The sequence below is a fragment of the Myodes glareolus genome, chromosome 4, assembly GCF_982192425.1.
Source record: "Myodes glareolus chromosome 4, mMyoGla1.1, whole genome shotgun sequence".
NCBI lineage: Eukaryota > Metazoa > Chordata > Mammalia > Rodentia > Cricetidae > Myodes > Myodes glareolus.
Window position 1 is genome coordinate 44,875,628 of NC_142029.1, and position 22,971 is coordinate 44,898,598.

Sequence of the window (22,971 nt, forward strand, 5' to 3'; positions counted from 1 at the left end):
CTGTTGGCCACTGAGGTTGATTCTAAACTGGGCCACATTTGAATCTCTTAGCCACAAGGACCTGCATACTCTCAAGGGAGCACCCAGCCCCTTGCATCAACTGATAGTAATGTAGGCCAAACTATGAGTCAGTCCCACTAGGTGGAGGTCTCCATCTTATGCTGGAAGCCCATCTAGAGGCGCCACCCATAAGTAGTGGCCTGTGAATTGCTGTTCTGCATAAGGATAGGGAATGCGTGGTGGCGTATACATTTGGCCACCAAGGCTGTGCTAAGCTGACTCACACTGACTAAGCTGCTGATGTTCTAGGCTCACTTCAAGCATGGCAATGATTCAGGCTAACACCCGATGTCAGGCAGGTCTTGAAGTCCCATGCGTAAACTTTGTCCTAGGTGTAGAGACTTTCCATGTCTCTCTGGCCCACCGTCTCACCATCAAGGACCTATCTGAGCCCCTCATCACAGTCCTAGGCTCTTTTCCGTTTCCTGCACCTCAACAGTTAGCTTTGTCCCTCTATCTGCTGTAGAATCAGAATGACCTGGAGTAGGAGTGGAGGAAGCAGTCAGACACTGGTTGGTAAATTCTGGTGACTTCTTCTGTGGCTACTTTACCCGGTGTTAGGAACTGTTGTACTCTTGGCTGGCACAGAGACTCACTCTGAAGACCTGGTATCTGATTTGAAGAAAAGGCCTGAACCGAATTCTTTTTCTTTCCCCAACCAGTAGTGTCTTTATCATCTCTTTGGAGCTGAGGAAGGGCAGACAGGAAATCTTCCTTCCTGTGCTCTTTAATGTGTCTTTCCCTTTTATTGTGCTAAGATCAGACACGGGCTCTCCCTTGGTTTCTTCAGCTTTTGTGAAAGCAGTTTGAAGAGCTACTCAAGCTGGTGGCTTTGTGAGAAGAAAGTTATTAAAGGGTATTACTCATCGGCTATTTTTCTCTTCTTTGGTTGGATGACTCAGGAGAGGCGTGTACACCCTGGGAAGAAATGTTGGAGACCACCATAGAATTCTACTTACTATAGCCCTAAAGTAAGAAACCAAGCTTGGCTTCTTGGAAACATTGTCAGGGTCACAGAGGAAATGTTCAGGTGATGTGCCCACAAATACGAAACTGCAGAAATCAGTACCATTTATCAAACCATTCCCGTTGCTATAGTGAACTGCCCAGATCCGGAGACTTTACAAAGAAATGGTTTACAGATTGTGCTGTTCTGTAGAATGAAAGTCTAATCTTGGGGGGTTTCATCTTGTTCAGCTTCTGATAAACACCACCCAAGCTGAGACACCCATGAGACACGGAGAGCATCATGGTAGGAGTTTGCGTGTGAGGGAGACATTAATGTGAGGAAAGAAGAAGCTGAGCTCCTCAGGGGTCAGGATTGCTGCTGGAAGTAGGGCCTAGTGCTTCCTATGCCATTCCACTGTCTAAAACAAGTTGCATGGCCAAGCTGACATAAATGGTGTACATGTCTACAACCCTCTCCCAGGACAGAACCAGCCAAGCTGATTCTCAGACCACACTTTGAAAGAATCTTTATTACAGGTCTAGACAATGAAAATCTCTCTGGGGTAGGCACCCCTTGTATTCCTTGTGGAAAGGCCTACTCAATAGGAGGGGTCGGTCTCACGTCTGCTATTGTAAACCTAGCCAACCCGTGGCTACAGAGGTCAGAGACCCCTGAAGACAACCTACCATTGCCATGTTCCTAAATCAATATAGTTTCTAACTGTGTTTTAAATACTCACCCTTATCCCCACAGATGAGTGTAGCTGTCAGTCTTCACCAAAGAAACTTCTTAGTACAGCAAAGACCACTACAAAGATCCACAACTGGTTAAGAGGCTGATAGGAAGTGACAATGTGGGGGCCAGCTACAGTCGTTACAGTACAACCCAAACAGCTAAGGCTCATGGGACATTCGTGGGAGAGGGGGCAAAATGACTGAAGAGATAGAACCAAGATGTCTGCCACCAAGACATTGTCTCCACACGGGACAAGGTGCTGTACGCATGAAATCTCAGCAGCGTGGTTGCCTAAACAAGACCTGCATAACAACCATGTGTGAATGGTGGAAACTTCACAAGGCCCCACCCCTAGATGAAGAGCTAGAGGTAAAGCGTTGACTGGTGGGAAAGGGAGACGCGGTTTTCTCAGGCACACGTGCTCAAGGGGGCAGTCCTAAACCCATGTGCATACAAACAACACTAAATGAACTGAATTGACTCTGTGTGCATTCACGTTCATGTGGGTGTGGGTGTTAATAATAATTAGAGAAGAGCTCATGAATTTAAGTTGGGAAGAAACACAGTAAGGAAAGGGAAGGAAAGGGAGGTGGAAAGTATGTAAATCTAGTACTCATACATGAGATTTGCAAAAAATAAAAATTTAAGCAAAAAATATTAAATTTGGGACTCTTGACTATTTCCTACCTCCTGGCGGATAGCTAAATAATCTTCATCAGGATCGTCTTCTTATTTAGCTTCTCTAGGATCACGAAAAATAGGCTCAAAGACCTTTAAATTATGGTTAGAATCCACTTATGAGTGAATACATACCGTATTCCTCTTTTTGGGTCTGGCTTACCTCACTCAGTAAAGCGTTTTCTATGTCCATCCATTTGCATGCAAAATTCAAGATGTCATTATTTTTTACCGCTGAGTAAAACTCTAATGTGTATATGTTCCACACCTTTTTTAACCATTCTTCTATTGAGGGGCACCTCGGCTGTTTCCAGGTTCTGGCTATTACAAATAGTGCTGCTATGAACATAGTTGAACAAATGCTTTTGTTGTATGCTAGGGAATCTCTAGGGTAAATTCCCAAGAGTGGAATTGCTGGGTCCTGAGGGAGGTTGACTCCCAGTTTCCTGAGAAACCGCCACACTGATTTCCACAGTGGCTGCACAAGTTTGCATTCCCACCAACAATGGATGAGTGTTCCCCTCACCCCACATCCTCTTGGGTGCATGGGGGGGGGTGGGAGGGTTGTTGGAAGGGGAGAGGGTTAGAGAGAAGGGAGTAGGGGAGGAATGGAGAAAGCTCGGTTGACCGGGATGGGGGGAAGGGAGGAAGGATGAATAAGGGATCAGGGAAGAATATATTTCAACTAAGGGAGTCATTTTAGGGTTTATAGGAAATTTGATTATATATGGGATCCCAGGTCCAAGGAGACATCCCCAGATTGTTCTCTGGACAGAGGAGAGGGTGCCTGAACCGGCCTTGGCCCATAACCATACTGATAAATATTTTGCTTATCACCATAGATCCTTCATCTGGCGATGGATGGCGATACAGACGGAGATCCACATTGGAGCACCGGCCTGAGCCCCCCAGGATCCAAATGAGGAACAGAAGGAGGAAGAAAATGACGAAGGACTGCGAGGGATGCTATCACCCACTGATACAAGGGAACGGATCTAATGAGAGTTTACCAAGGGCAGTTGGACTGCGACTGAACGAGCACGTGATCCAACCAGATTCTCTGAATGTGGCCAGATTCTCTGAATGTGGCTGGCCCGGAGTCTTTCTGAGAAGCCATGGACAATGACACTGGGACTAGTTTCCTCTGCATATACTGGATTTTTGGGATCCAGTCGGTTTGGATACTCACCTTCCTGGACCTGGAGGGAGCGGGGACGAACTTGAACTTCCCACAGGGCTGGAAACCCTGACTGCCCTTAGGGGCAAAGATGGAGGAGGAGAGGGAGGGGGGGGGAGTGGGAGGGTGTTGGGAAGAGGGGCGTAAATGGAAACTTTTATAGTTTAATAAAATTACTGTCAAAAAAAATATTAAATTTGTTTTAACCTTCACCTAAAACTTCTTATTACCAGATATGAGCACTTTTCTCATATCTTTTTCTCAGAAGGAAACAGGATCCATCTGGTTGTCTTCTCTCTGCTACCCTGGCTGAGTTTCATACATTCTGAATCCCCAGCGGCTGCAGGCCTTTCTTGCTCAAGTGTCAGCTATCTGGCGGGGTGTGTGCTTCTCCTTGTGTCCCTGCCAATGTGTCACAGCAGATAGGGTGAGATGATTTGATGGGAATAACAAATCATCTCAGCTATCTCTGATCTAACTACAAAGCAGTGAGATGTTTTGGAATCTCAGTATTGGAGTGTGGCCTCTTATTGAGAAGAAAGAGGCTGGTGAGATGGTTCAGTGGGTGAAGGGCTAGCTACTGTAAACCTGAGTCTGATCCCCAGACCTCACAGGGTGAAAATAAAGACCAAACTTTCCAGCATGGTGTCTTCTGACCACTGCATGGGGGTCATGGATGTACACACACACACACACACACACACACACACACACACATTCAAAATAAACAAATGTCAAAGGGAGAATGAAAAGAAAAGGCACAAATGAACGGCTGGGGATTTTTTTCTCTCCTCATCTCTTGCACTTACTTCCTTTATTTTTGTGTATTAGAACAGAGATCATTGCTCTAACTAAAAAAGTTAAAGTAATAGACTTAGTTTACTATAATTACAAACCAGCTAGTTACTTATAAACATCAGTCTCCTAGCTAAAATCCAGAAGTATGAAAAATATTTCTAAGAGTATTCCCTAGAACAACTTCACATTTAAAAAAAGTCATACTAAATATTTTGAGAGGAAAGCTCACTCAAGTGAGTTCCTTGTCTTCAAGAAATACCTTTTACACCTATGATGTGAAGCTGTCGTAAGAGAGCTACCTTCAAAGTCAGCAATCCAGACCACAGCTGCCTGGACTCTACCTACCACTGTCCTTGTCATTACATATATATAATTTATTATAAATAATAAAACTTTAGATATATCCAAAAGGAAGTAAACATAAAGACACACTCACAGACACATGCAAGCATGCATGCACACATAAAACATATGCGTAAGCACAGAAACATTTATATTACAATATAATGTACATACTATTTCAGTCACAATAAAATACACACAAATGTGTACATAACGTAGTTATATAAGTTAAAGCTGTATTTGGATTTAAAATTATATAAACAAAAATAATATACAACATAAATTATTATTTAAATTATAAATATATATTTTCTCCTCAATTTATTGCAAATTACACATGGAAATTACATGCATTTCTGCAACTTCAAATAACTCTGCATTAGTAGGCAGTTACCAAAACCTTCTGTTTGAACTAAGCATCCTCAAAGTAATTTGATATCACAAATGTCTAGTTTCATTCCTTTATGAACCAACCTCTTGACAATTTAACTTAGAAATTATATACTCTCAGTTCTATCAAAACTTCCCTAGCTCATGGACAATGTAAATGACCTAGGTTTAATACTCACCCAAATAAAATGGATCTTTTGTTCTCATCAGAATTGGAAGGCAGTTCTGCAGGTAGGCCTGTGTACCAGCTGGCTCATCAATGAAGCCAGCTACACACCAAAAAAACTGCGCTTTGAGTCCCCACGCGGCTTCATACAAAGCAAGTTATTTTTACATTACCTAATATGAGCACAAACACAATAGTGTGTTCACAAAACAGCAACCCACTCTTTCCTCCTCCACATGGTTTCATAATACTTTAATTAACTTGAATTATTTTATGAGATAAAGTCTGTAATTGAATTAATAAGAGCCTCCCACTACATTATAACTAGAAGTCACAACTAATCATCTTGAAATATAATCTAGTTTTTTAACTTGATGCTCATTATAAAATCATGCAAAGAATTAGAATAGGCATTTTGTTCATTGTCTATTCTTAGAGGATGTGTATTTTAGTTAGAGCATTGGATAAGTGTTATAATTATTTTTCCAACTTTTGACAAAGGTTTTCTAATCAAAGAGCTGGAGGAAACATCAGAAAAGAAGAAAAGGTGAGGATGGTGTTAATGAAGAGTCCAGATGTAAACCTGGCCACAGGGAATAGGGGTTCTAAGGCAGAGGAAAACTAATGCATGCCTCCTTGGGTTTTCTGTATAGAGGTAGAAATTTTCAAATTTTCTTTTGGCTAAAACTATCTTTAAGGGAATTTGAATCCAGCTTTGTAATCCTTAAACTTATAGCAAAAAAATACAGCTACCATCCTTTGCTTCTCGAACCCCATTCACGTATAGCAAAATGTTCAAACTACTTCACAGTAAATCTTTAAAATTTGGTAAAGAATTTTACTTTAAAGAGTTTTGTAAAGTCATGAAGATAAAAAGGTAGAAAAAAACAATTTCTGTTCTATAGAAAGGTAGTGATTTGAAGGTTTATTTTAATTAGTATATATTCATTGAATGAACAATGGCTTGACTGTGGCATTTTCACACATGTACTTTAACAATATTCACCTCCTGTTCTCGCCTGACTCCTCCTACCTTTTTCTGGTCTCCTTCTTCTTCTCAAATAATCTCTCTTCTTCTCTCATGTCTTATTTTCTTATCATCTAGATTGCACATCTGAGAAAACAACAGGGGGCATTGGACTGAGTCTGGCTTATTTCATTTAACGTGATGACCTCTAGCTTCATTATTGTTTCTGAAATTGACAAAATTTTATTATCATGTTTGTACACACTCCATTGTGATCATTTAATACACTTTCTCTATCCTGTCCTCTGTTGATGGATGACATCAAGGGCAGTTTCATAACTTTTCCTACTTCTTGGCAAAGATGGCTCTTTAGCTCATAACTCAGAAACTAAAACAGCCATTTCCACGTCCTTTTAAACTATGGGGAAATTGTCTCTGTCCCTATGATAGTTATTCTTGGGGAACCCATTGCAAGGATGCCACTTAGTTCTTATTTCCTCTAGTTATTTTCCCTCTGGATTATTCTAACAGTTCAAAGACATGCTCATGTTACCCATTCCCCTCCAATGAAGTTCCATGATATCATGAAGAGGTTAATTTCTTTGCATCTCTGCATCCATTCATGCTGTTATGCATGCTGTTAGCTTCATCCTTGAGGCACTATCTCTTACACTGACAAAGTCACTGTAACAGGTCTAACTCCATATTCATAAACCATGCCATACAAAATTATTAGGAAGAGTGATTTGGGCCGCCTTCTTGGTGCTCTCAGAAAGACATGAAATGTTTCTTTCCTTAGAAGCTCACAGAAAATTAGACTATGAATATTTTATTTGCCAAATATTTTACAGGCCTACTTTTACTCTAACTCCTTTGAATAAATCAACGCCATATGAAGAGTGACTTAAGTCTATGTCACGTGAGTCAATGACTATGATATGGCAGAAGAAAGATTACCTGATTGAGACACAACCGTCAAATCCATATTAGTCTCCCAGTAAGGAGCCAGAGCCTTCCAAACACGACAGGTGCCGCAGATGGAAATGAGAAAACAAGCGATGGTGGACGAGGGGGCCACTATCCCACCGCACACATCATTTCCAGAATTAGGTGTTTCACAACCCAATGTGACATGCCCAGGCTAGAACTCTTTCACTGGTCATCTGCCATCGCTGGATCCGACATCTTCCCTTATATTCCAATAAATGCTAACACTTGTCATTTTATTGATGATCATAATTCAGAGATTATTTTAACTTGACTTGGTTTCCATCATCCCACAATCTAGTCCATGAGTGGGGTCTAGGAGTCCCATATCCCACATCTATACTAAAACTATTGAGGGTCTGGTGCCAAGACCACTGTCCAGGTGTTCCTACCCTGTAGATTTTACTCTGTTTTCTTGGGTTCTAAGAAAATTTTAGAAAAGATATTCTAACTACAATCAGAATCATTCATGCATACAAATATTAACAGTGCCAAAAGGATAATTGCTAATACAGAGATAAGTAAGCTTTTAACACATTTTCTCAAAATGTCAAGATAAAATCAATTTATTTATAAATCTCAGTCTTAATTGGGCAAATAAAAATATGTTCAGGTTATTTTGGATTCAGGAAAAGTGGAAGCATGCATACTGAATAAGGAACAAGTGTCCAACACTAGAAATGGCTGTGGAAGCTAGGATAATGCTATAAAATCCTGCCAGTCTATTTTTTTACTTGTCATGTTTTTAACACTTTTAAGACATATTTAGGAATTATTTAAAATATTTTAAGTTCTTCCGATTTGGAACAATTTTGCTGTCCTGCTGCTTCAAATATCTTGATGCTCTTTTACTTTATGAAGATTAGTTGACATTGGCTTACTTTGCCTGGGGTAGTGTCCTCTCAAGAAGTCTTCATGCTGGGTTGGTGGTCATTGTGAGGCGGAAGCAGGTGAATCCCTATAAGTCCGAGGGCAGTCAGACAGTGAGCTTACACAGTGATCACTAGGCCAGTCAAGGCTCTATAATAAGACCCTGTGTCAAACAAACAAACAAATAACAAAATACCCCAATTCTAGTAAAGTTGAAATTAAATAACTGAGATGCACCCTGAATTCTTTATGAAGAGGGTTTTTAACTACATGCAGTTGAAATCAATGAAATCCTTTTTGATAGGTCTTCAAATTAGTTCATATTTACTGTACATAGTGGTGAGTTCCATAGACATTTTCAGTCGAGTATACTATATACTTTAACCATAATATTAATTATTATTTATTAATAATATTAATATATTAATATAAATAATATATTATTTAAATTAATATATTTAATTCCACATGTTTTCCTATCTCACAGGAGAGAGACAAAGACAGAGACAGACAGAGACAAAGAATATATTGATATATATCTAAAATCAACATATGAGAAAATAAATTCGATATTTGTCTTTCTGAAGTTTACATAAAATTATAATCTCTAGTTCCATCTACTTTCCTTCTAATGACATGACTGAGTTTTGATCATAGCTGATTAAAATACCACGTGTGTCTATGCTACATCTTCCTTAACAGCTGGATGAACATCTAGGCTGATTCATAACTTGAAGAGTGTCATGGAAACCACAGACCAGCTGGTACCTCCGGAGTATGTCTAGACTCCTCAGGGTATGTCCCCAGGAGTGATATAGCAGAAGCATATGGTAGTTTTAGTTTAGTTTTAAATTTTTTGAGGGAGCCTTCAGATTGATCGCCACAATGGCTAGACTAATTCACATCTCCAACAACAGTGTCACAGTTTTCCTTTCTCCCCAACACCTTGACCAGAATTTGACTTTTGTTTTCTTTCTTTATTTATTTATTTAATATATTTTATAAACATTGCATTAATTTATAAAAATTTCCACTTCCGCCCCTCCTCCCAATACCCTCCCACTCCCCCCACTCCCCCCACTCCCTCTCCTCCTCCCTCTCCAGTCCTAAGAGCAGTCAGGGTTTCCTGCCCTGTGGGAAGTTCAAGTTCCTCCCCCCTCCCTCCAGGTCTAGGAAGGTGAGCATCCAAACAGACTAGGATCCCAAAAAGCCAGAACATGCAGACGAAACAAGTCCCAGTGCCATTATCAATGACTTCTCAGACAGTCCCCGTGCCAGTCACGTTCAGAGAATCCGGCCACATTCAGAGAATCCGGTTTGATCACATGCTCGTTCAGTCCCAGTCCAGCTGGTCTTGGTGAGCTCTCATTAGATCAGTCCCCTTGTATCAGTGGGTGAAGGCACCCCTCGTGGTCCTCACTTCCTTGTTCATGTTCTCCCTCCTTCTGCTCCTCATTTGGACCTTGGGGACTCAGTCCAGTGCTCCAATGTGGGTCTCTGTCTCTATCGCCATCCATCGTCGGATGAAGGTTCCCTCTGATCCTGACTTCCTTGCTCACGTTCACTCTCCTTCTGCTTCTCATTTGGACCTAGGGAGTTAAGTACAGTGTTCCAATGTGGGTCTCTGTCTCTATCTCCATCCATCTCCAGATGAAGGTTCTATGGTGATATGCAAAATATTCATCAATATGGTTATGGGGCAAGGCCAGTTCAGGCACCCTCTCCTCTGCTGTCCAGGGAACAATCTGGGGACCTCTCCTTGGACCTGGGAACCCCTCTAGAATCAAGTCTCTTGTAAACCCTGAAATGGCTCCCTTAGTTGAGATATATACTTCCCTGCTCCCATATCCATCCTTCCTCCCTCCCACCCATCCCATTCCCCCAAGCTTTCCCCAAAACTTCCCTACTATCATTAAGTGGGGGTAATAGCAAAAAAAAAATTAATTTAAAACACATGCAAATCCTGAAAGTGAAAATGTTGCAGAAAATAATATTTCAAGATATGCACATAGGCAGGGATTGTCTTAAAGGATGTCATTAGCTCAGGATATAATGGCAATTATATAATGGCAATTAATAAATGGAATTGCATAAAATTAAAAAGCTTCTACACAGCAAAGGAAACAATGAACTGAGTGAAGAGATGCCTTACAGAATGGAAGAGAAATCTTTGCCAGCTCCATATCTGGAAAGTGACTAAAATTTATACTAAATGAAGAATAAAAGAAAAAAAAACCTCCCCAACCAGAGAATCCAATCAATAAGTGCACTGATGAAGCTGTGCTGTGCTAGCTATTTACAGCATCTTGACACAGCCAGAGTCTTCTGAAGAGAGGGACTATCCGCTAAGAAAATGTCTCCGTAAGATCAGCCTGAAGGCAAGTCTGGAGTGCATTTTCTGATTAATAAATGGTATGAATGGTATCAACTCATCCTGGGTTTGTGGTCGGGGATCTATAAAAAAAGCAGACTTAGCAAGCTATGAGAAGCAAGCTAGTAAGCAACACTGCTTCATGCCCACTGCTTCAGTTCCTGCCTCGAGGTTCCTGCCTTGAGTCCTGCTCTCGCTCTCCTCAGTGGAGTGAGACCCGAGAGTTGTAGGCTGAAATACACCTTTTCTCCTCAAGTGACTTGTGGTCATGGGGTTACATTACAGCAGTAGAAACTCTAACTAAGACAGAGATGACAGATGATTCTCAAAGGATGAAATACAAAAGGAAGAAGATGAAAAATGCTTATCATCCTCAGCCATCAAGTAATTGAAAGTCAAAACTGCATATGGATGCACAAAAGACCCAAATAGCCAAAGTAATACTAAGCAAGAACAGCAATGCAGGTGATATCATGATAGCCTGATTTTAAATGACCCTACAAAGTCATAGGGGAGAAAAAACAGCATGATGCTGGCTCCACGTAGACTGAAGGAGCCGAATGAAAAACCCAGAAATCAACCCATGCAGCTATACCCGTTTGACCCTCAACAATGGAACCAAAAACTCACATGGAGAAAAAAGCCTCTTCAATAGTAAATGAACTCTCAACAAAAATTTATTATAGTCCAATCTACAAAAAGGAGTAAGAAAAAAAAATAGCTCCGATCTTTCACCATCTCTAAAAGGATTTCCCCTGAGACTGAGAAGTGTTATCTTGGTATTCTTCCCTCCACAAGTGTTCTCAACTGGAAGTCCCACTCTGGGAAATGATGGAACCGTAGGAATTGTGTTCTGAGGTTCCCTGGATGAAGCTGGTGTCATGCAGAGTGGGGAATTCGGGCAGAGAAAAAATGGAAAAGGAGAAAGGAACACACCTCCAGAGACCCTAAACACACAATCTAACTCATAAGCCCTGCTATCACTACAGAACAGGGAAAGCCCACCATGCCCAAAGCCGCCAAGCATCTTATTTTCCTCTCTCTTCCCTGGCAAGAAGATCTCTCTCATTTCTTGATGCCTTTCAAGGGTCTAAGGATGGAAAACAAGAGGCAATAAGACGTTGTTAGGTGCGCAGAGCCTTGAAGAGACATAGCCTTACATTATGATGGCCATTTCCTATTTTTGTTTTCAAACGAGAGGAGAGAATTAGGATTATGTCATTAAAACAGTCATTGGCTTAACCTTCCATTTGAGGTAGGGAAGTGGTAGCAATGGAGACAAAAAGAGACGTCTCTGGGATATATTTTGAAGTAGATTGACATATATTGTGGTTGGAGGAATAGCAAATAAAAAAAGAACTAAGAATTACTCTGAGGTTTTTTTTTTCCCCTTTGAGTGCATGTGTCCTTTGATTTCCACCCTCTCAAACTTTATATCGCTCTAAGCCAGAGTGCAGTTTGGAGTAGTCTGGTGTCCATGGAGCATCTATCTGGATGTGAACAACACGGGTGGACTATACATCGAACCCGTGTGCTTACAAGGTGAAAGAAGCAGGGGTGTGGATGAATAATTACGTACGTCTTAAACCTCTTCAGAAAAGGTTCCTGGGAGCAGAGCATTTCCACTGATATTATAAGGGGAATGGAGACACCAAACATGAGAGCAGGAAGACAGGAATGATGCTAGGTTTTTTGTTTGTTTGTTTTTGTTTTTGTTTTTAAAATGCCTTGCATTGATACAAAGCCAGTCAGATTGGCAGCTCACAAGGGTGCTTACCTAAGGAGTGGACACTCCCATGAGGTTCTTGTGTGTGCTCCACAGAGGTCATTAGAATCAATGGGCAGGAATTTGAGTTTCACGCCTGAGGGGTCCCCAGCGCAAGTGTTTCAGTTACTTTTCTGCTGCTGTGACAAGCAGCACCACCAAAAGCTCCCTGGAGACAAAAGGCTTTCTTACATCTCACGGCTTAAAGTCTGTTGTGAATGCAGTCAGGGCAGAAACCCAAGCAGAAGCCATGGAGAGAAGCTGCTTACTGGCTTGCTCCCTGAGGCTTGCTCAGCCTGCATTTTTATACAACTTAGGACCACTTTTCCAAGAGTGGCAATGCCCACAGTGAGCTGGGCCCTCCCACACCCATCATTAAGTAGATGTCCTAGACTTCCTTATAAGCCAGTCTGATGGGAGCATTTTCTCAGTGTAGGCTCCGCCTTCCCAGATGACTCTAGATTGTGTCAAGTTGACAAAAAAACTAAGCTGCACACCGCTAACCGCTGTTATGAGCAACCCGAATCTGGTTAGCCAGAGTCGGAAACCCCTCCATGATGCGCTCCAGTGCTCACCCCCATAAGAAATTCATTTGTGTTGCACAACTCGGTCTTCTGCTGTAGACAGAAGTATTTCATTTTTTAGAAATTACTAAAAATATTTATAGCTTGACGCAGCTAATTTAAAACACACAGCAAAAGCATGCCATTTGCTTAGGTTCTCTGGACCGCAGCTGCAGGGATGGCAGCTTATCCCTCAGCCGTGATGGCTCGGGCAGGAGCTCTCTGTGAAAGTAATTCTCTCTTCAAGAGAACCCTTGAGCAGACAACAAGGCCTTTCTACTCACTGGGCAACTGTCGAGCAAGGAGATGAAGTTGTCTCCTGTCTCATTCTCCCTGAACTTTCCAGGCATTTGGGCCTCAATACCATCCTGACTTCATCCTAGGGAGAAGTGATATTTTTTTCTCTGACCCAGGAAAATATTTTATAATCTATTTCCTAATCTAGGAAAAGCTGAATCTTACCCCTGTTTTAAAACAAAACAAAATAACAAAAAAAAACTAACTAAAATTTGTCCTGAAAAACAAGTGTGATTTAAATAAGGCAACCAGAAAAATATTTTCTTTGTTCTGCTGAGAAAATTCAACAGAGCCCGAGGACCCCAGCCAGCCTGGCCATTAGGAATCCTGGCCAAGGCAGGAAGACAGCCATGCTTACCCTGTCTAGCTGAAACAGCCATAAGACGTTTCTGGTCTTTTTCTGCTCCTTGGATAGAAACAACTGCTATTAGCTTCTTTAATAGTTCTGGAGAAGATAAACTCCATCATCTCTGCACATACTAGAGGAATCATTTTTTCTCTGATGGAACTAGCAATACTTGTGGAAAAACTATTTTGTCATAAATTTTAAAGAGCACACAAGGAGAAACAATTTGCTAGCTTCAGAATGTACAAAGAAAAAAGAGGGGAAACTCGGAAGGGCGCATAAGGGAGGCCACCAGGAAATGGGAAGATCCACTAAGCACATTCATCCTGAGGACAGTGCTAAGCGGGTGCCGACTCCACACTCAGCATTTGAAGCACACATGTCTCGTGATAAAAGCAAAGGGAATGAAATTATAAAGCCTGACAATGTCATCGCCATAAAGAGCTCTGAAAGTTATTGTCTTAAAATAAGCGCCTCGGAGGCCTGGATAGTCTCACCCACACAAAAGCAATTTTTTTTTTGTCATCTTCTTATTTAACTACGCTAATCCCCAGCGAAGCAACCATGGGGTCCCGATGAAGTGCAATGCTGTGAACCATGACATTTAACAGACGAGCAAGCTGTTCCCCCAAATGAGCCATGGTTCTAAGACTGGGCAAAAAATAGCCTGAAATGAATCACACAGCGTACAATGGCACAAGAGATGATTCACCAGGTCCCCAGGAAAGTATGTAGGAGTGAATGGCTAGTGTACTCAGGGTAACAAGGTCCCAATGGGCAGAGATGATTGGTCTGTACCACACTGAGCTTGGAGCTGAGGGGTCACCACAGGAAGTGCTATGACGGACAGGACCTGGGGGAACTACCCCTCCTGGGATGATAAGTCCTGCCATGGCGGCTTGTCTTCTGAGGCAGACAGGGCCCACTGCACTACACCCTCTGAAGTGTCTGCAGAGGGCTGCGCAGCTGGCGTCGGATCAAACATTCAGGATCATTTTACTTGTAGGTTACCTAGAGGCAGCATTCCCTCCCCATCGTTAAATCTAAACCATCCCTGTTATTTCAGGCTCTTGAATGAAATCTGTTTCTCACAGGATGTCTCTCTCGGTCTTGGAAACAGTACGTGATTCCCCTACCAAGTGGAATCAGCTGTTTGCATAACTCCTTCTCTTTCTACACACACGCATACACACCACACACACACACACACACACACACACACACACACACACACACACCGAGCGAGAGACAGAGACTTCTTTAAAGAAAAAATATCTCAAGATGCAAGTGATAAAGATGTGTTTCCCAGGATTGTAGGGGGCGGGTACCTGCAAATAGCTCACGCTAGAGGAGACTGCTTACTGACTCATCAAAAAGCCCCAAAGACTGGTTCCCACAGTTGTCCCTTAGGGAAAGAAGGACAGAAAATGTGGTATGAAACACTCCCATGGAATTACAGCTTCAGTGGATTTAAAGGAAGCTGGAACTGCCTTTCTAGACGGTCACCATGCAAGAGCATAAACAAGGCGATAGCCCTGCCTAACTAACTCTAACAGAAAACATTCAAAATGCACCCCACACATACACAGAAGGCCGAATCCAGTGAAAATGCATTGATAGGTTGTGAGTCTACCCTACTTAGCTTGAGCATCAGTCAACTTTACTTCTTGATGCAACTTAAAAGCAAAATCAATATTGTGATTATTACTATCCACATCCCAACTATAGGTTCCAAAACTATTTTAAGAAATTCGAAAGCAAGTATAAGCAAGTCCCAGGAAGGGTTCCAGTCTGAAGCCCAAACATTAGCACTCTTTGGAACTGGTAAATGAGCATCTTGCTCACATCCATTATAACCCACAGGCGCACCACATCTTTAACTCTTCCCATATGTCCTGGGTTTGCATGGTGACAATACTGCTGCTCAGCACACTTTTTCACTTCATCTCGAAATAGTCAGAGAATCAGATGCTATTTCTGGCATTCCAGGAAGGACGCCTAGAGTCTGTGCAATTAGCTAACCGTGCTCGTAAGCGTCTACAAGTGTCAGGAGGGGTTAGCAAGCCTCGTTTGCTCTGAGCGATCTCCTCTTGCTTCACAATGAGGCTCTGAAAAAGAAGATGACCAAGCACAAGTTCCCACAGCCCTTATTAGTGACCCCTCAGAGCTGGGAAGTCTTTGAGTCTTCTGGTCCAAAGCAATGAGACTCTAAATGACCAGGCCACTTGGGCTTTTCCGTTTGAGTAGCCTGTGAAGTCAAGGCATGAGCGGCGATATTGGGAAAAGCTTCCACTTGATAGTTTATAGAAAGTAGCATAAAGTCACAGAGGAGAAAGCTGGTTCTTGGAAGTCCTGAAGTCCTACATCAGAGATACTTTAGTTGTCAAGATGTAATCTTCTTAAAGCACATAGTTAATGCTGTGGCATAATTCATACAGAAAAAAAATAAAACTTTAGTCTTCCTGGGATTCTGCTGTGCTTTCATCCATGTTAAGTATTGCTGAAACACCTCAGCCCCTCACACCCTTTTTGATTTAGGCCTTTCCATCTAATGGATGCTTTCTAGGAAGTCAAGCATTTGTTGGAACTTAGTTTGTCAGCAAGTTCTGGTGTAGGTACATTACTATATGGTTATATTATGCCTGCAATGAAAGGCATTTATGGCACAAGATCAAATGCACAAATTCATCTAGAGAATGTAATCACTCCCATGACAATAAAGACATTGCAACATTAACAAACCAAACCAAACCACACTTGCTCCTTCCTAAGCACGGCAGTGCTGATAATAAACATCTGTTGGTGGGTTTAGTCAAGTAACGGTTATCTCGGTGAAGACGGGTTAACGAAGCAGTTCATCACCTGCCTGATTGTTGGTCTGGTTTTTTTTAAGATTTACTTTATAATTACTCATATGTATGTGGTGTGCCTGTGTGTAGCCACATGTGTGTGGTCGTCTTTGGAAGCAAGAAGGAGTTAGCAGGCAGTTAGTTGTGAGTTACCTTATGTGGGTTCTGGGAATCAAACTCACAGCTCAAAAAAAACCAGCAAGCACTCTTAGCTAATGAGATTTTTAACTAATTTAAACAGAATCTTAAAATCTTCATTCAATGTTCAGAACGGATTGGCTGGGATTCCTGGTGAATTGCTAGAGTGCAAACAGAATTCATATTTTCTGTTTAGTTAAAACATACAGCGGTTAGCAAAGCCTGACAATGTATTCTCAGTTACTGAGATAGTTTAGATGATTTGTAGGTAGGTCATAGAATGTGCCTATCTGTGCCAAGTAGAAAAGGAGGCACCACTCTCAAATATATTCTCTTCCTAATTAAAAAAAAAATTCTGATCTCTTCAATCAGTGTCGAAATTTCAGTTCTTCTGACAGCAGCTTCTAATACCGACTCACAAATTACAAACTAAACTTGTTCCCTTGTGCAGTGACCACGAAGGACATTGACATTCAGTAACATATCACACACACATCAAAGCACAGTGACTGTACTCACCAGATGTGGTTTGATTCCACCTAAATATAACCTTACATTACTTAGTAAATCAGTAGCTTTGCTATATAAAGAAGTATGAGAACTCTGCAGTCACTTCTTAACTGACAGCATGTGGAAGCGAGGCCAATGTTGAGTTCCTGGAGAAGGGTAAAGTGTTGGTTTGCTTTGTGCTCTGACCTCTGCGTGACTTGTCTCATCTTCCATCAACGCCAAGCCAGAGACCATCTAAGAATCTATTCACTTCATCTTCTTCTGAAAGCTGCCTATAGGATCTGACAGTCTCACTGTCAGATGGGGCACAGGCCCCATTGGCTCAGATTCTCCCTAGAGACATTGCTGGAGTCTGCTTGTGCACCCGCTAGAATCACCTGGAAAGAGGGAACCACAACTGAGACTGGCCAGTCTCTAGGAGACTAGCCTCCAGGCAGGTCTGGGGCATCTTCATGATTAACGGTATGAGAGCCCAGTCACCATGGGCGGTGCCATCCCTGGACAAGCGGTCCTGGAGGTATAAGAAAGGCAGCTGACCATAAGCATGGGGAGCAAGCAGGCTCCTCCTTAATTCTTACCTCTAGGTTTCTATCTTGAATTCCTGCCTTAACATCCCTCAGTGAAACTGTAAGATGAAATAAACCCTTTCCTCCCCAAATTTGCTTTTTATCACAGCAATAGAAACCTAAGACGCTGCCTAACCCAAAGTTCACTCACGTGTTCCTTCATAGTGGCCTTGTTTTCAATACTGGGTCTCTGCTAAAGTTGCCCTTTGATATTTTCTTTGATAGTTTCATGTGCATTAAATCTTCTGTTCTCAAAAGACCGGCATTAATGGAGTTAATGGAGATGGGGTCCTGATGGTTCTTGCCAACCAATATCAAGAACTGAGTCCTGTCCCCAGTGCTCTCAATAAAATATAGGTACATCATTTGGGACCAAAGCATGACAGATAAACCATTCCGCCTTTTTTGGGGCAGTTACTTTGTATCTTGGTTCCTGGCACAACTGGCACCTGCTCCCTGGCAATCACTCGGGTAATCCCTATCATTTTATTTTGATGTTATTGTGTAAATACAATATAAAATCTGCCAACCTCTTCAGCAGTCATACAGTCCTTGAGGTCCATCCAGGTTGAGTTGTGTACCAACAGCTCGTTTCTTTCCATTGCTTATGCATCAAAGTTTGCGGAGTGTAGGAACGCAGGGACCATTTCTGTCTCAGAAGTCACAGTGTCCTGCCAGCAACGGCTGAAAACAATTCACCCACAATGTAAGGGACGTAGGTTGAGATCGGGCTAGCTTCCAGTATTTTCCTATCACAACTAATCTAAGAACATCCATGTACAAGCTTTGTGTTAGTATAAACTTTACAGTTAACTGCAACCATTGGTCACAAGCTCGGTTTTCCAGAAGAGCTGTACCATTTTTTCATTCCCACCAGAAAATAAGGAACCCAGTCCTTCCAGGTCCGCAGCAGTATTTTTCACGATTTCTCCTTTTAGCCACGGAGGTAGGTGCACAATGATATGCCACTGTGGTTTTAATTGCTATTTTTCTGCCTGCTAATGAACATGTTTTCATGAGCTTACCTGCCAACTCTACCCCCTCATATGGTGAAATAGCAGTTGTTCTCCCCTATTTTGCAATCAGATTGTTTTCATAGTGGTGTGTGTGTGTGTGTATTCAGGGCCTGGAGCTTGTTGTTCATATTTAGAATGGAGCCTTTCACTGCCAAACATTTTCTACTGATTGAGGTAAGTCTTTGGTGGCCAGTTTCTCCCTTAGAAGAAACTAAGAATGCATTTCCATGTGCTTGGATAAGGGAACTGGGAGAACATTATCGAGGAACAGGTGGACATGAGGGACATGCAAACTCAGCAGTGTTTACATGAAAAATGCATACGAAAACACCCAACTTAACAGTAAATTATAAATCATGAGTATTTTATATATCTTTTGTATTTTAATATAAAAAGTATTTTGCATTTTAATACAAAAGAGATGGAATTATTTTCTCTTACAAAGCAGTTGTTCTCCAATATACCACAGTTCAAGTCTTTCTCTGCTGAGAAACTGGACTGGCTGCAACCGTGATCTCTCTTTCACCAACTGCCATGTTCTTTATTTGAATCAGCAGTATTTCATACTCTGGTCAAGTAGGAATTGTGCATCCAATTGCCAAGTGTAGGAATGCAAGGACTATTTCCCTAATTCAGAAGTCACACTCTCCTCCTCTGGCTGCAAAAATAAATAGAAGACTGAAAATGCTCCCCCCATCACTAAGGATTGTGGTTGAGTTGCTGGCTGGTAAGATGGTGATGAAAGACTGGAGAGGAGGTGCCTTGTTCAGTTAGATGCTCTAGGGAACCGTTTAGTGTGCAGAAGGATTTCTAGTTCAGGACATCAGAGAAAAAACATCTTCAGACTTCAATTGACAATCACCTCAGAACAAAGAAAACAGGATGGGGGTGAGTTTAGGTTTGATACCCAGCACTGACATAGCTACTCAGAACTATCTTTAACTACAGTTCCAGGGCTCTGATGCCCTCTTCTGGCTTTTGTGGGCAATATACACACAGTGTACAAACACAGATGCAAATAAAATGCTCACATATACAAATAAATAAATCCTTTTAAAAGGATTTTGAGATCAAAAGTTTTGAGTTTACTTTAAAGACTATAAAATACAATAAAGACATTATAAGGACAGCATAGGACAAATTAGACAGGAGATAAGGAAACGGTGATAGAAGCTGAGACCAGCAAGTGTACAGATGGAGACACAGAGAAGCAAGGAATGTCCACAGCCTCCGCCTCAATGATTAGGGTGGATGACTCAGGCACAAGAAACGAATAGGAATAGTAGAAATCTCACTTCAACACAAATCAAAGGCTGGCGAGGAAACAACAGAGAAACAGCTAGAAAAATGAACCACCTGTGCCTAGGAGCTGGGTGGGTAATACATACAGGACCAATGTGGCTTTGCTATCTGTCACAGCTTGACATTATCGTAAGGAAGGACACCTAGGCTTCAGCACACCTCAGATCATTGTTTCTAATTTCCTCTTGGAATATAGCTCTACTTTTTCCTGAAAACATCTCTGCATTGGCAAATCTGGAAGTCTCTGGACTATATAATTGCTTTATTAAGTGGTGTTTTATAATTCTTTTTCTTGGCTAACTGCTATAGATGAATAACAGTTTCAAAGAGACAGCCTACTGTAGTCAGAGAATCATACTACAAAGATAGAAGACATACTTCAAATTGGCCATTTTCTGTGGTGTGGGATGGGATGCCCTTCTGTATATGTGTTGCTTTTATTGGCTAATGAATAAAGCTGTTTCGGTCAGTAGCTTAGCAGAATAGAGCTAGGCAGGAAAACTAAACCATGCTGGAAGAAAGAAGGCGGAGTCGATGAGAAGCCTCATAGCCACCAGAGGAGATACCACCAAAGCCCACCAAAACTTTGCTGTCGCCACCACCTCGTAGTGATGCACAGATTAATGGAAACAGGTTAGTTTAGGATATAAGGGCTAGCTAGAAATACGCTTAAGCTATTGGCCCAACAGCATTGGAAATAATAGTTTCTGAGTGATTCTTTCTGGACTGAGTGGCTGGGAAACAAATGAGCATGCCTCTGTCAACATTTCTGGACTCTGCTTTCTTTGGTACATAAAACAAACGGCCTGAGGTATATAAATAGAGCTTCCTTAGACCTCATATTGTAAGAAACGGACCTCAACCCATTTTTTTTTAAAAAAAAAAAAACACATGCACCATGCCCTCCAGGAGAGCCACAGACAAACTGCCCACCCAGGGCTGGGCTTCAGACTGCAATTCTCTCCAGGGAAAGCAGGATTTTTTTTTTTTTCTGAGAGACATGTCTAGAATTTAAGAGATACAAATCCTAGCATTCCATCAACAAACGGACTTGATTTGACTTGTAGTTTCTTGATTTCACAAACTTTAAGCTCATCTACTGCTGGTACTCATTCCCTCACCCCCACACTTTGCACACCATCATCTTTCTAGACTCAAACACAGGGCTTGTGAGTCTTAAAAGGCCTCTCCATCCCAGTGATCACTTCAATCGATGCCTCAGACTTTCTTCAGTTCTACTGGATTTTCTTGAATCTATACAACTAGAGATGAGTGGGTTACTACAGGAAGAAAGTACTGTTGGGAAAACTACCATCATCCTCCTGGGTGTTCAAGGCAATAAAATAACTGCCACTTTCATGGACTCATTCATGGAAAACTGCAGCTCACAGCAGGGCTTATCTTTATATAAAACAGACCATAAACTGCAAGCAATCTGGTCATGGCTTAGAAAGAAAGGACAAGAGTCCAAGCTCAGCCAGCCCCAGCTCCAACTTCACACTTTCCATCTGCAACAACTCCTGAGGAGGCGTCCCAGGCCGAGAGGAAGACACGAAGAAAACCACCATTTGCATTTGTTCAGTGTATCAAAGCTTCCCATAAGCCAATGACGTCATAAAGCTTCTTTACTGACATCAAAAAGACATCATAAAATTCATTTTTTCTTAAGTTACTCAAACATACAGAATAGAAAACAGGATTTTTAGCAGAGTAAAAGTATGTGCTGCCTATCAGTGTGGTGCATGAGGGAAATAACTAGGAATAGCCAGAAATTCTTCCCTCAAACTGTCAATCTAGTGTTACACAGGACAACAAACACACATTCGTAGTGAAGTGGATCAGGGTTACTTTTTATTGCATGTTTGCTTACACGTCTGCTGCTTTGTGGGTTGAACTGAACTGAAACACTGAGTTAGTTTCAGCCAATTTCCCATCAACTGAAATCAAGCAGTGAACTGCCTACATATTCCCAGGGATTCTTTCCCAGAACTCAGGCACTAACATTCTCATTTTATCTATATACTAAAGCACACATTTTAACATTGTTTTCCTTTTAATTTTAAACACTCAATAACAAACCAAACAGCATACTATAAAGAAGATAATCAAAATTTACATGTACAAATATAATCCAGGCTCACAGAACTTTTGATTACACAGTACTAAAAAGTAACTATAAACAAGCACTCTGGCAAACTATTCAGTAATCCTATGTCTGTTTTAGAAAATCTTAACACTTTTAGAAGCTGATTCTTTCACAATTAGGCATTCATATGGCCTCTGTGCTACCTTCCCACCCCAACAAAACTTCATGAATCCAAGTCTCTCAGAGAAGTTTTGATTGTTGACTAAACTGTCCAGAATAATTAGGAAGAACAGCACTTCACCAGGCCCAATTTTAAAGAGGCCTAAAAAATTAACAACCCAATGAAAAAGCAACAATAGACACATCTACTGTGCAAATAGAACATTTTGGCCATCAGTGGATCAGAAGTAATGACTGAGGCTCCTGCCTTAATCCCATCAATGTCTTATTTAAAAAACATAAGTGGTAAACTCTTCTAAATTACTCCATACTCTCAAACGAAAAAAATATTTTAATGAATCATACCTAAACTTTATACCTCACCCATATTTTCCTTTGTAAGATAATGTAGAAGAAACAATTCAAGCAACCTTAGCTTAATATTTTTCCTGACACATCGTCACATAAAAGTTACTAAAATCACAATTTCAAAAAGTTTCTCATTAGTCATACAAACATTATAAACTACAGGAAGAAATCATATCCACTTTTGCTCTGACGAAAACAATGTGCTACCAAATATGCAAGAATGCTTGTGCATGGGTTTTCTTCATGTCAGTGTAGCGACCACAACCCCGGGGGCAGCGTCCTCTCTCCAGGAGGCTAGCACCCATGCTTGTTCCACATAGGCACGGCCAGAGGCCCCTGTGGTGTCCTTTCAACGACAACAAACTCATCAGGGTTGCCAAATGCCTCATAGAAAACCAGCAAGTCTTGTATCGCATGCTCCTCAACCTGGGAGAAGGAAGGAAAGAAAAATGGTTTCTTTCTTTTGAAGTACAACAGATTAGTGGGATTGGTAGTAGTCTGACTTCCTTGGAGAG

General features: G+C 41.5%; 1 protein-coding gene across 3 annotated transcripts in view; it reads right to left on the reverse strand.

Moving 5' to 3' along the window:
* Positions 1–21,671: 21,671 nt before the first annotated feature.
* Ibtk (inhibitor of Bruton tyrosine kinase) overlaps positions 21,672–22,971 on the reverse strand; it is a 67,682-nt gene continuing 66,382 nt past the window's right edge. For all 3 annotated transcript variants that reach the window (XM_085689466.2, XM_048435766.3, XM_048435765.3), the window contains one exon: positions 21,672–22,882. In XM_085689466.2, coding sequence (XP_085545592.2) covers positions 22,751–22,882 — 132 coding nt within the window. In that variant the 3' untranslated portion in view covers positions 21,672–22,750. The remainder of the gene's footprint in view (positions 22,883–22,971) is intronic.